A 13,914-nucleotide genomic window follows, 5' to 3' on the forward strand; every position below is an offset into this window, starting at 1 on the left:
GCTGCCCTCCTCGGATGCTGGGGCTACAGCATGTAAAACACAAGCTCTTTGATTTTTTTTTTTTTTTTACCCAAACAGCCTGGAAATGAGGGGCCCTGTTTGTTGACATAACATGCAGATCCTGTTTCAACCACACAGCCCTTCTTCCACACGCAGGAAAACCAAAATATCTGGCTCTAGGGCACCTGGAAGGCAGTCAGCACAAAAAAGACATAGGCCTGCAGAGACAAGGGAGAGTTTCCTGTGATCCTTCACTTGAATGAAGAAAAGGCAAACCCACGCACGTCTCTCAGACCCCGGGAATAGGCCAGTGACTCATCAGCCAGATGACTTGTGGCTGGGAGCTGGCAACGGCTCCAAGCAGAAGGTGGCATTGGGCTCTCTGCTTCACTGAGGTACTACCAGGCCTAGCACTTACAGGGGCTTCCAAACGCATGCTCCTTCCTACCCTAACCAAGCTTTCTCTCCTCTCACCACCCTCCCGTACCAATGTGCCAGTGCAACAGAGATCCAGACCCGAATGCCCAGCACAGCTCTGCTAACACACATCCCGCCTAACATGCTGTGAGCAAGGGATGGAGGTGAGACAAAACCGAGACAGAGCGGATCTAGAGGGGAAAACCAAGGATTTAATGGAATGAATGGAGAAGCTCCCAAAGTCCACAGTGGAGCCACACCTCTGAGACTCTCTGACACTCTCCACTCCAGGGTCAGTTCTTCCTTTCTGCCCACCAGAAGGCTGGGGATGTTCAGGACAACCGATGCTTGATCTGCCCCTTTAGAGCCCTCTCCAGAGAGAGGATTAAGGTGCACTGCTAACTCCATGCACACTGTCTTCATGGCAGCCTCTTCCTCAGCAATTCAAATCTTCCAGGGAAGGGAGTTCAGCCCAGAAATCTCTCTCTCCTTGGTGAGCGAAGAATCCTTGCATTATCCCACAGGTGGTAAAGGCTGTACAAAAACCGCCCTGGCAGGAGGGAGGGAGAGCCACACTGATCCTAGCAATTAGATTCGAGCTCTGTCAACATCAGTAGGCCAGCTCTGGTGGAGGGAGGGGCCTGTCCCATGCCTGGCCTGGAAGGCAAGTCCTCAAGTGGGCAGGTGAGTTGGCGGAGCCTCTGTAAGGCAAAGGTAGGCATTGAACACAGCTGCAAGCACAAAAAGTGACCTGGGCCCTCCCCTTCCACTCATGGGTACCGTGCAGCCAACCAGGCAGGGCTCAGATCTAGTCCCGAAATGCCAGAGATGTCCCAAATAAGGACAGTCAGCACTACAGAAACCGAGGGGATAATCTCATCTTTGAAACCACTCATCCCAAGACAAGCACTGAGCACGAGAGACCTGAGACACCATATGAAAGCTCTGTCCTCCATTTGTTCCAGGCCAGGGCTAGAAAGCGGTCCAAAGAAAGATTGGTGCCCAAGTACCTCCAGATCATCCTCTCCATCAGCACAGACAGCAAAGGGAGAGCCTGTGCACACAGGTTTGGCTTTAACAGGGACAGCAAGTGTGTAAGGGGCTACATTATGCTTGGTCCTTGCTATGCTCCTGCAGCTGTGCCCACTTCTGTCTGTCCATACTGGCCACAATGATGGCCCATTGCTGTCACCCTGATTACTGAGCACCTGCAGGATGCAGAGAATGGATGAGATCCTGGGATATCAGGATGTCTGTGAAACCTCCAGTGAGCCACGGCAGGGACAGGATGCCTGTCTGGAGTCAGGTCTGCTTTGCCAGGTCCCTGGCTCTCTTGCGGCACGTTCAGGGCAGTCAGCAACGGGTCACAGCAGTTCCTGGAGCTGGGCAGGCCCAGGCCACTGATACTCAGCTGCTCGCAACACTCATGGGATTTGGAACTTTCTCAGAGCAAGTCCCCAATCCTCAGTCAAGGGCAGCCTCCAGACTGACTTGAGGCACTGGAGATCATCTTTATCCTCTCAATCTAATGAACTTTTTTGTAAGGGTGCTTGCAAAGAGACAGATGCAATAAAAAAAGGTCACCAAGAGGCAATAGCTTGAAGCAGTCCTCCAGCCAGGCAGAACTTAATAAAAGCAATAGTCAGTTATAGCAACAGACTCATTCAATACATTTATTCTAGGCTCCCTGCTAATTAACCTACAACACACAAATGATCCCCCTGCAAGGCTGGACTTCAACACAGAAGCACAGTCCTTGCCCTGATCCCAGAGCACCAGCCTCACCTCTCTGAGGGAGCCTTTGATGGTGGAGAGTTTGTAGACGATCCAGAGAGGGATGCACACCATGGAGGAGAGGGCCAGCAGCCAGCCCAGGGTGTCTCCCCACCATGGATACACATACTTCTTGTTGTAGGTCAGGGGGGTGTATTTGATCAGAGAAAACAGGAACGTTGCCTGGCAAGGTGGAAGAGACCAAGAGAAAAAGAAAGAAAATCAACACCATTAGCCAGGGGAGGTCTTCCTGATGAGTCCCAACTTGCACAGTCTCATTGTAACAAAGAGCTCCCCAGGACAACAGAGAAGACACCAGTCAAGCAAACTGCTGGGACAGCCCCCATGTGCAGCACTGGGCATGGCAGCAAGGAGCTCACCCCACCAGCACACACCTCTGTCATTGCTGAGCTGGGCCCCTCTCCCCGTTGTTTAGCCCCACACCTGCTACCTAAAGCCACAAACACACAAAACAACAGGCTCCCATAGTACAGGCCACATAACCCCCTATACATATGCACATCCATCTACATATGTAGGCATCTATATATCAGAGGCACTCAGATCTGCCCATCTTCCTCCCCACCGCTCCTCTTCCTGTAGGACCTCACCATGCAAACTGCTGGGGTGATGAAAAGCCAGCAGTATTTGATGATGGGCCATGGCCGGTAGCCGATCATATCTTCAATGTTATCGTAGAAACGTTCAGCACCTGCAGAAATGGGGGAGGATTCTCACTGCTACCAGGGAAGGAGGGCAGCAGGTTTGCATGTCCAGGGTCCTGCTTCAACAGTGTTAGGGCGCTCCCCAAAAGACAAGGCAGTAACCTCAGCATAGCTGACAGCACTGTCAGGGAGATCACAGGGACTGTGGACAGCTTCAGTCTTTGTCTTGGACTAACATCCTCTAGCCACAGAACAGCCCAAGTGGGTCAGCAGGGCCAGCCCCTCAGCATCTCCCAGGCTAGGACCTGAACCCAGGTTTTATCCTTCCCTTGTGAATGTCAAGACTGAGAGGGTCTCAGACTCCTCTATACACAGGTTGGGAAAAGATTTCCCAGACAGGTCCAAGTCCCCGAGGAAGGAGGGCCTCAAAAGCAGAGGCACATAGCAACATGCTGGGGATATCTGCCAAGCAGATCCCCCAGGGCATTGCTCTGAGGAAGGCCCCACCAGCTAAGTCCAGGGGCACCAAAGCAAGGGTTTAGAGGTCTGCCCTGCACTGCAAAGCAATTGCTATGATGAGCTACAGACTGGCATTTTGAGGATGGACTGAGAGCCTGAGAGCTCCCCCGCCCCAGTTCATACTCACCATAGACCCAAGCGATGCAGAGAGTCTCGAAAATGGCTACAAAGAGCAGGCACATGCCACTGGCAGCATAGTAATCAAAGAGCTGGAAGACATACATCCCACCCTGGGATGGGCCAAGTGGGCCATGAGGTGAGGTGGGAAGGGAGAGAGGGGAAAGGAATCAGTCACAGGCAAAAAGCTCCAGCTGGAGCAGGAAGAAAACTCAACATCTTCCCCAGAGCTGGAGGCACCTTTCTCTTCGGGGCAGGGTTTTAGCCAACGGCAAGGGTCACATCCCTTGTGCGCAAGGCCTGATGGAGACATGCAGCTGCCCTACCCTCAGGAGTCTCTGCAACCCTTCATTCCTGGGCTGGGCAGGGGAGGGCAAGTGAGTGCCAGAGGTAGTGGGGATATTTTAGGAGAAGACAAAAACAAAGCAAGTCTTGTAGCTGGAAGTGAGGGTGGAAACCCCCTTAAGAGAGACACAGTGCATATGATTTACTTTATTCTCCTAATTTGGTGAGGGAAGTAGCTGTGCATGCAGTTTTCCATGCATGTGTTGCTGTGGGTCCAGAGGCTGGCAGCCTGGCTGTTTCACTGCCCAGGTCTGCAAGTCTGTCTACAAAATGGGCTTGTAGGTAAGCCCAGGCACAAAACTGCAGGTGCAAAATCCAAGGCAGCTTTTTCAAAATTATGCCCAAATAAAAACAGAAGATGCAAATAGCATCATGGCAGCATCAATACACACACACACAGAGCTAGGAGGAGTTAAAGATTTTAAACCATAACAGTTTAACTCCCAGGCAATTAATCACAAGAAGGGAAATACGTAGGGAAACAGTGTAATAGTTACAGGGTGCACTCAGGCCCACCAAGTTTCTTTACACCAAGTGTCCATGTAGCTCCATCCAGGAGGAAAAAGGACAAAGGCACTTCCCTCATCATGGAGCAGGCTACAGCTGTAAAGGTTTGGCTCATGTAAAGATAAATCTGTAAGTTAAATGTGGGCTGTTCAGAGCTCAAATTATCTGTCTTGGCAGAAGTATCAGGACTGTGACTGGCACAAGGCATGAGGAAGGGAAAATGTGAAAGCCACAGGAAGGGAAGGGCAGCCTCCACCAGCACTGTGCAGCAGGATGGGCCCCACCAGCAAGCTCTTAGCCTCAGCATGGACCCCACCACCCACCAGGCCCCAGTCTGCCAGAGGGGCACCCAGACCCAGCAAGCACCACGCAGGTGGTCTGAGCCCAAAATACCTCTGTGAGCATCACCAACCCAACCAGATAGGAGAGGATGGAGACCAGCAGGATAAGCGTCTCCCGGCGGTTCTTCTTGCGGAAGATGGTGGGGTACATGTCCACAAGAGCTGTGACAAGGCTCTCCACGCAGACAAACTGTAAAGAGCAGAGATCCCATCTCTGTCAGCACATCCTGACTGGCTCCCAAGCCCTCCTGCCCCCCACTCAGCTAGGTTCAAGCCTGTCCCAAAGGGATGGTGACTTTTGCCTGGCAGAAGATCATCCTGCACCTGCCCCTTTACCTGGCTGTCCAGTCCCAGCAAAACAACCATCAGGAAGAAGAAGCATGCCCAGAGCGGGGAGAAGGGCAGCATGACCACAGCCCGAGGGTAGGCGATGAATGCCAGGCCAGGCCCTGCAGGAAGAAGGGCTTTCAGAGTGGGCAGCAGCATAGCAGCAGCACGGCACAGCTGGTGCAGAGCCGCCTGAGGTAGCCACCTGGCCAAGGCACAGCCTGCAGCCATGCAGCCTCTCCAGTTATAACAGTACCGTGCATGAAACCCAGGCTCCTCGATGGATGGAGGAGCCCAGCAGGAAAGGAGGAAAATGGGACACAGCAAGCTCCAGCTGCACTGCCGTCACGAGGGCTGGGAGCCAGGGAAAGCCTCTGAGCCCAGGGGGGCAAAACATAAGCCTGGGTATATGCCATGCAGGCACTTCATCCCCCCACCGAGAGACAGCAGTTGTCCAACTCTAACCCTTATAGGCAGCTCATATCAACCTCAGGACGTGGCCATCACATCTTAATATTTCATGAGCATGCATTTGTTTCTCCATGGTTTTTGGAGGCAGGAAGCAGAGCTGCCCACGAGGATGGCAACCTGTAGCTGCAATATTGTTTGTCCCAGGATGGGTATCCTGCGGGTATGCACCCCTTGCTGAGGGGGAACAAACAGCAGCACCCCCATAACCCCATCCCACCACAGCCCCACTCACCTGACTCAGCCACCTCGGCGATGGGCACACCCTGCTCCCCTGCCATGAAGCCCAGGATGGAGAAGATGGCAAAGCCAGCCACAAAGCTGGTGCCACTGTTGAGGAAGCAGAGGGCCACGCAGTCCCTGGGAGGAGGGACACAGCATCAGCCAGGTCGGGGTCCAGGTATGACCCACACCCCATGGCAGCCCCCTCGCGCAGTACCCGCTCTCCCACCCCAGTCACTGTGCCCACATCAGGGCCTCTCTCCCAGTACATCCACAGCTCAACTCAGCACCAGGACAGGCAGGATGCCCCAGGGTGGGAAACACATCAGGACCTCCCCCAGGGAAAGCCTTCTTCAAGGACAGCATAAAGATGCATCCCTCACTAAGCTCCTCAGTCATGAGACAATCTTGTCACACATCTAAATGCCTGATTTTTTCTTTTTTCCTCTCTCTCTCCTGGTTCCTCCTGTAGCAGTAAGTATCAGAGATTATTTTTGTCTGAAAAGGGGGCATGGTCTTTTTCCTTAATGTATTTCTCAGACCAGTTACAATCTTCTTGGTTCTCAGCACTACTACCAAACTGAATGCACCCATTCTGGCATTTCATGACCCACTCTGACTTTATTAAATGCTACTCTGAAAATCCAGCATGATTTTCTGTATCAGATTTTAGGTATCTAGCATTCTGGGGGCTTCATGCTCCTCCCTACACACAGTCTGTAACCATTTCTAGAGAGAAAGTACAGTTCACAGAGAGCCCCTACACCTTACAAATTCAGGTTATTCCTTCCAAAGCACATCTCTTTGCATCATCAAGGACTGTACAGCACCCAACACCATTGCTCTGTTTTGCACCTGGTTTCTAAGGCAGAAGAGACTGAAAGAGGCCTGCAAGGTGAGTCCCCATCAATCTACTAGCTGATAAGGAGAGTCACACTCTGCCAAGCTCAGCTAACTCGGTGGGAAATCCAGGCCAGAACCTTGGTTTTCCATTTGCTATAAACCGCCTGCTCTCAAATTATGTTATCAGTAATTTTATACAAATTTCCATTTATTTCAAATAGTTCCTCTCCCTTCTCAGTGTTTCTCCCTCTTTCCCCTAGATGTACGCATGACAGGTAAAACCCTCCTTGGAAAGGCATGAGCTGGGAGGTGCTCTCCAGTCACCTGGCAGGTGGAGGGTAACATGCAGGGAATGGCCATAGCAGATAGGTCTCTCAAAATTTTCACCTGAAAGGGAGTGAGAAAGCCCTGATGATATCCCTTGCATTTCCAGAAAACAAGAAATGCTCTGTTCCATTTGGTGCCATAGGAACAATGGTCCTGCCTGCCCACATCCTTTTCTCTTCCAGGTCACCAAAGGTTACAACTAGCCTGGGATAACTGAGTGGGGCACCATGCCTGTTCCTCTGCCCTGTTAAAGCCTGGTCCTGTCTTCCTACACAAGCCAAAGCTGCAGAGCACAGAAACAACTCACTAAAACCAGGTCCATGCCTGGGAACAGGCTGTTCAGATGTTTGACACCAAAACTAAGAACAATTTCCCTAGCAAAGCCAAATAACATAAAGGGGCTTTGTGAGAGCAGATGTCTCTCTCCTTTCTATAGCATCTCCCAGCTGCAGCTACAGAAGCTCTTTACAACTCTCTGCTAAGCAGCCCCTGTCATCATCTCTGTATTACACATCCAAGCTGGAGATGCAGAGGGCTAGTACCCAAGGACATGCAGCAGGCCAAAGCTAAATCTATTATCTCTTCTTTTCCTAGAGGTTTTTTTCTCAAAACTGCATCTGGGAGAAGGGACATGAAAAGGAAGAAGAGTCCCACCCCAGCTGCTGTTGGAGAGGCATCCCTACAGCAGGAGTGAACTTCTAAGGTGAAGAGAGAGAAAGATGCCAAGCAAGGACTATGTAGCCAGTGGTCTGCCTGGACTTTCCATGGCAACAGCCATAATTTTAAATTTAAAAGGTGGAGCAAGAACCCAGTGCCAGAAGCAACATGGTCAGCAGAGAAAGGGTGGGAAGAGAGGTGGGTAGTGTTACCTAGGGGTGGCCTCTCCCATTCAAACTAGCCTTTTATCCCTGGGATGCAGCACATCCACAGCAAAATTATTTTCTTTTCTCCTGATCAACTTCACAGCCTGATTCTGTTTGGCACCCTGGCCCATCTCTGTTCAAAGGCAGTCCAGCACAGGAAGAATACTCAAAAAACAGAAGTCGTAACTGCAGGTGTATATGTAGGCCACAGATAGCATGTAGGAACCCAGAGCACTGACAGCTGCGCAAGGCACTAGGTCCAAATGAACCTAGGAAGGACAAATCACAAAGTGAAAGGACCCCAGTCTAGAGCTGTTAGATCTCACAGCTCTGCTACCCCTATGGCTACCTATGTACCCATGTAATAGAGTGTGGTGTGCGTTAGGGTCACAAAACTGATGAAGAGGATCTGACTTTGCTGGGTGTCAGCTGGTGTGGAAGAGGGATTTGTCATCCATGACATGAACAGAAACTTCCCTTGAGTAGCAAGCACAGAGAGATGGATTTGGGGAGACAACACCTGGAAAGAGTTTTCTTACACCGTGAGTAGAAACAGAAAACATGACACTTCAAAAGGCCAGTAGCCTCCAGCAGTTCACCAGTCTATATGCACTGATGTTCAGGGAGGGGAAGGCTCTAGGCAGCAGAGCCATGCTCCAGTTACCTGTAGCAGTTGTTATGGTATTTGTTATAGCTGCCCAGAGCTGTCAGGCATCCCAGACAAATTGCATACGAAAAGAAGATTTGAGTGCCTGCGTCCATCCAGACCTGCAAGGGAGATGCAAACATAGGTGAGAAGATAAGGCCAGCACAGAGCTCAGACACTGCATGGATGCGGAGAGGCAGAGCCCCAGGGGCTGCCATAACCAGCAGAAAGGCTAGTTATTGGGAAGCTGGCAATACCCAGGATTTAGATAATCCTTTTCCAGGGGCAAGTTATACAGTGCCAAGAATTAGAGTGCTCAGTGAGGCACCCAGGGGGTGCTAAGAGTGCCAAAGGGAAGGAATGAACTGGGAACCTTGCAAACCCACAGCACTTATGGCTCTTCATCATCGTATCTTTCTTCCCTGGAGAAATCTGCAGAACCCTATGACTCTCCAGAGTCTTCCAGCAGCAAGAGACTGAATGAACACTCCACAAGAGCTAAAGGAGCCCTCTGCTAGGAGATGAGGGCGACTTGTTTTGGGCAAGCCTGGTCTCCCACTGGTTGGCACTGTGTGGTGGTTTAAGCTCAGCCAGTAAGGACGGACCACACAGCCACTCACTCTCCTCCCTCACAGCAGGATGAGGAGGAGAACAAAAAAAAAAAAAAAAAAAGATTAAAACTTGTGGGTTAAGAACAGTTTAATAACTAAAATAATACAATAATAATACAATAACAACAATGAAAAGGAATATAACAGAGAGAAATAAAACCCAAGAAAAGACAAGTGATGCACAATGTAATTGCTCACCACCTGCTGACTGATGCTCAAGCAGCAATACATCCCCCTCGGCCCACTCCCTCAAGTTTATATACAAAGAATGATGTTCTATGGTATAGAATATCCCTTTGGCTAGTTCAGGTTAGGTGTCCTGGCCACGGTCCTTCCCAGTTTCTTGTGTACCTGCTCGCTGGCAGAGCATGGAGAAACTGAAAAATCCTTAACTTAAGTGCTACTTAGCAATAGGTAAAACATCAGTGTGTTACCAACATTACTAAGTCCAAAAAACAGCACTGTACCAGCTGCTAGGAAGAAAATTAACTCTATCCCAGCTGAAACCAGGACACACAGGTACATATAGCTTCTGGTGGTGGCCTTTCTCTCCAAGACCTAATTTAAAGGCTCCAAAAAGAGGAAATTAGCTTGGGAGGAGAAGAGTACTAGGAATAGAGTTGTTTACAAAAGATGGTTCCTAAAAGAAAATACAAGAATGCTGTTAGTCTCACGAGACATCTTTGAACTCCACTTTGCTTTCACTGTCAATAACATGACCCAGTGCTCCAAGGCTGACACCTGTCAATGCCAAACTTGATCTGAAAGCCAGGCTGTGTGCAGTCACCAATGCAAGCACTGCCACTGCCTTCTGCAGAGAACAGCAAAAGCAGGAATCAACAGTGAGGAATGAAGCAATGACAAAGATTATTAATTAAACCCTTTCTTTTCTAAGATCTTTCTTCCTAAGGGGTTTATAAAATAGAGATAAGACAATCATTTAACCAATGCTGAAGGGTAGCCACATTCTAGAGACAAAAGAGGAACTGTCAGGAAAGAAAAGCAGCAGTAAAGTATTACTGGGAGAACTTTAATAAGGAAAGTCTGCATTTGGCTATACTCTTCTTCCCCAGAGCAGCAGTGCTGGTGAGCCCTCAGACAAACACCAACCTTGTCCCAGGATTCTCCCTGGGAAGAACAGAAGTCAATGGAAAGCACCTGAGCAGTTTTAATGACTCTGAATCACACCTGTACCTGTCAGCCAAGACCTCATGTCCTGAGGCAATGGTCAGCTGGGGAGCAACTGCCTACCCACCCCCATTGCTCAGGGCACTCTCACCAATGCATGGTGCTGCCTCTCCTTTTCTCTACCCGCCAAAAAGCAACCATGTGGTAAAAGGTTTTGTTTCATATTTACCTCTTCTCCTTCCTAGGCTGATGAGCCTTACAAAGGGATGTTACAATCCCATTAGCTGTAATTTTCTGGAGAAAATTCTGGCTTTAGCTCAATGGACAACTGCACAGAATGAATCCTTTCTCTGCCCACTGCTGCAAGACCCAGCAGTGCAGTCTGTGGGGAGACAAAAGTGCTGCTAGGGCTGGATTTGGTGAAACTGATCTCCCTGGCTGTCCTGCAAGAAACTCAGCTAATGCTCAGCCCTACCAACTCCTCTTTGGTCCATGGAAACCCTGTTCACAATTTCACAGGGAATCAGATCAAATCTCATATTTGTAGAATGGGAAGGGACAGATGATGAGGTGGGACTGGCATAGCTAATTTGAGGCACTGGGACATTGATAAAGTAATTGGCCTCAATACATTTTACTCTTTTTGGAGGAGCTAGATGGGGATGTGGGTTTAGAGAGCAGGGTATTAGTTTATTTTTGCATTTCAAAAAGATTATAAAAAAAAAAATCAAAGCCCTTCCTATAATTGATTCCTAAAACATCACTCTGCTTATGGGCAGTAAGGGCACAGCCTTCACTAATCATCTAGTTTTTAGACACAGTAAGGCACTGGGGCGAGCTAGACCAGCTGACACCTTTGCATCAATAATTTGCATCTTTGCACAGATCAGGGTGAAACGTTTTGTTAAATTTGTTTTTTATTTTGCTGTTCATTGCTAGAGCTTTGGTTTTTTATCAAAGTTGAACTCAAATCACACCCTCTCATGGGTTTTGGAGCCCTTGTAGTTTAATTAGTCAGGATAACAAGACTTTCGCCATCAAACCGCCAATGCCCATGTTTGCCATAACATTGGACCCAGTTGACCAGTTCCAACCAGATTTAACAGCTGGTAGAAACCTCAATGATATCAACTATCTATGAATTTCACATCACCCAGGGAACAGGAAAAAGACAGGAACTCAGCATCTCCACTGCGTGGAAAGCTACAGAGAGGAAGAGACAACCAGTGTTAAATATCAGATAAATCACACAAGCAAGAGACATGAGAAATATCCCAAGGGCAAGAAAAGAACTGGTGCTTTACCAGCCATGGTAGAAGACAAATATCAAGACACTAAGCTTCATTAGCTCTGTGGCTTATGAAGTGGCTCATTTCTAAAACCCAGTGATACCCTTGACTGTGTAGCAGAGACCAGCACGGATGGGCTCCTCGCTTCGCTGCCTGCTCTGTCCAACACAACACCCACAGGGTGCACACTGGGCTGTCTGGGAACCCAGCCCCAAAGGGCTGTATTCTTTAGGAAATATAGGAGCATACGCTAAGGCAGGTCCTGTTTGAAGCAGGGCAGCCTGTGCCTGAAACTGTAAATAAAGCTAAGTTTAGCTTGCAGAGCTTATGATCCTACTTAGCATGACTGTGAGCACCAGCTCAAGCAGCATGCACTTTATTTCTCATTTTATAAGGTTACTGCAGCTCTTGGGCCAAAGACCAAGCCACATTTGTGCCCTTTGCAGCCCTCTGGCAGTTCCCAAATTGCTTGGGGATCAATGGACTGCAACAAGACTGATGCTGTGGGTGCTCCTGACTCACCAGTGACAGAGCCAAGCAGTGACAGCAAGTCCCAGATCTGCAGAACCACTGGGGTCGGAAGGGACCTTAGCCCGTCTGTGGTCCAGATTCCTCCTCAAGCCTCTCACGAGAAGTACCACTGTCCTCCCAGCCCCATGGGCTCACAGGGGCTACACAGATTACTCGCTTCAGAAAACAGCAACCCAAATCTTCCCTCCCCAACCTGCTGCCTGTGCTCAATCCTCTCCCTGCAGTGACTCAGAGAAATAGTTTTTTTCAGTCCTTCCAAGACCCTCCTTTCCCTCCTGTGCTGCTGATCAGCAGCCTCTCATTATTTTAATATTTCCACTTTGACTAGAAGGGCTCACTGGGATCAGGTAGAGCTCTCTTTCCCCGGCAGATAAAAGCATGCTGCTGTCCTCTGGCTGCTGCTTCCAAAGAGACTGGTAAAGTTTATCTCATTCAGATTTTGTTGGCACATAGGCAGCACAGGTATTTTGATTTGATTTTTGTCTGCAGTTTTCTAAGACATCCACTTTATTTAATTCATAATTCAATTTCCTTGAACATGTTGTTCACTCCAGTTCATAATAACCTCCTACTCTCTGTTTTTAGCCAAAGCATTCGCACCTGAGCTGCAGTTATCCAAGATGGTTATTATGGCCTATAACAGGATATATTCTTTTGGCCCTTAATTTTTTCAGCAATATTTGCTTTATTACATGTACTGGAATTTAACAGCCCCCTGTACTGAAGAAGATCCTTCCTTAGGAAGATCACAAAGCACTTACTTACAAATAACAGTAAACACCATTTTCAAGCAAAATGTTATTGAACCCCAGTGCATGTCATACATCAAATACAGGTGTCACACTGAGAAGCATTGAACTGTGCCCATCATCAAGCAGAGATGATACAGCACAGCATGTGTACATGCTGCATGGAGGGTCACACGGTGTAATGCAGAGCAGAGAGCAAAAACCACCCAAGTCTTGAGCTGCAGTTCAACCAGCATTTCTTTTGCTCCCAGCATCACAGCTCAGGAGTCAGCCTGTGGTGCTGGTGTTATCCATCAGCCACCCACTGCACCATGCAAACACATCTCTTCAGCCCAGCCTTAAAAAGGGAGATCTTGATTCCTGAGATTTCACCTCAAGATACCCAGGGCACCATTTCCAGATTATTGCCTTTTTCCCTTCATTCAGGACTGGCCTGCAGGCCCCAGCCCAAAGACCCAGTTCATATCCCGCAGCACTGCAGTGGTGCAGGGCTGTGCAGCCCTGGGGCCCTGCTGCAGAGTCCACCACCATGCTGCACAGCCCAGGCCAACACTTTCCCTTGTCCTCATTTACACCAGGAGAGAGGAGGCAGGGCTTCCTCATGGAGTCACTGCTGCCATTTCTGTAAAGCATTCCCAGTCCTTCTGCCCACCCTACGCTCAGCCAAGCATCACGTTCCTGGTCCTGCTGCCCTCCCTACATGTGGCCAAGCATCACATTCACAGCCCCAAGCCTCAGCTGCTTGGAAAATACATCCTTGGACTCCTTGGGAGTGGGGGACAGAGTCTTTGTTCCCCGGTTAATCTCCCTGTGCCAGCACTTAAGGCCCCGCAGTGCCCTGCCAGAGACCACCAACCTCATGCAACCCCCACACCTTGGGACCCACAGGGATGTTTTACACCTAGGAGGGCCCACCCACTGCTGGGGTTTCTTTAAACAGTGCAAGAAAACAAACAGGTTTCTGGTTCATCCTGAGGAGCATAGCTGCCTACCCCAGAGTGGTGGAGAGGGGCAAGGCATGCTCCAAGCGATGCCCCTTGCTGCTTGAGAAGCTGGGCTTTATGGTCCACTCTGCCTTGCTGCTTGTGGGTGGACAGAAAGATGGCTTTATTCCTTCCTGCTATGTCAGCGCCGAGATCAGATCATCCGCAGGGCTGCATGGCTACGGCCAGTCAACCACCCGGGTCCCATAGCAGTAGGGCTGACAAGGCGCATGGGAGGAGGAG

The 13,914-nt window shown here is 49.5% G+C and overlaps 1 protein-coding gene across 2 annotated transcripts in view; it reads right to left on the minus strand.

The window, feature by feature from the left end:
* Positions 1-683: 683 nt before the first annotated feature.
* Positions 684-13,914, minus strand: part of LOC141958485 (sodium- and chloride-dependent GABA transporter 2) — a 31,965-nt gene continuing 18,734 nt past the window's right edge. For both annotated transcript variants that reach the window (XM_074901287.1, XM_074901286.1), the window contains exons 8-15: positions 8,399-8,502; positions 5,715-5,839; positions 5,021-5,133; positions 4,737-4,874; positions 3,502-3,604; positions 2,802-2,902; positions 2,203-2,373; positions 684-1,118 (exon numbers count right to left, since the gene is read on the minus strand). In XM_074901287.1, the coding sequence (XP_074757388.1) occupies positions 999-1,118; positions 2,203-2,373; positions 2,802-2,902; positions 3,502-3,604; positions 4,737-4,874; positions 5,021-5,133; positions 5,715-5,839; positions 8,399-8,502 (975 nt within the window). In that variant the 3' untranslated portion in view covers positions 684-998. The remainder of the gene's footprint in view (positions 1,119-2,202; positions 2,374-2,801; positions 2,903-3,501; positions 3,605-4,736; positions 4,875-5,020; positions 5,134-5,714; positions 5,840-8,398; positions 8,503-13,914) is intronic.

This window comes from Athene noctua, chromosome 3 (assembly GCF_965140245.1).
Source record: "Athene noctua chromosome 3, bAthNoc1.hap1.1, whole genome shotgun sequence".
NCBI classification, from domain to species: domain Eukaryota; kingdom Metazoa; phylum Chordata; class Aves; order Strigiformes; family Strigidae; genus Athene; species Athene noctua.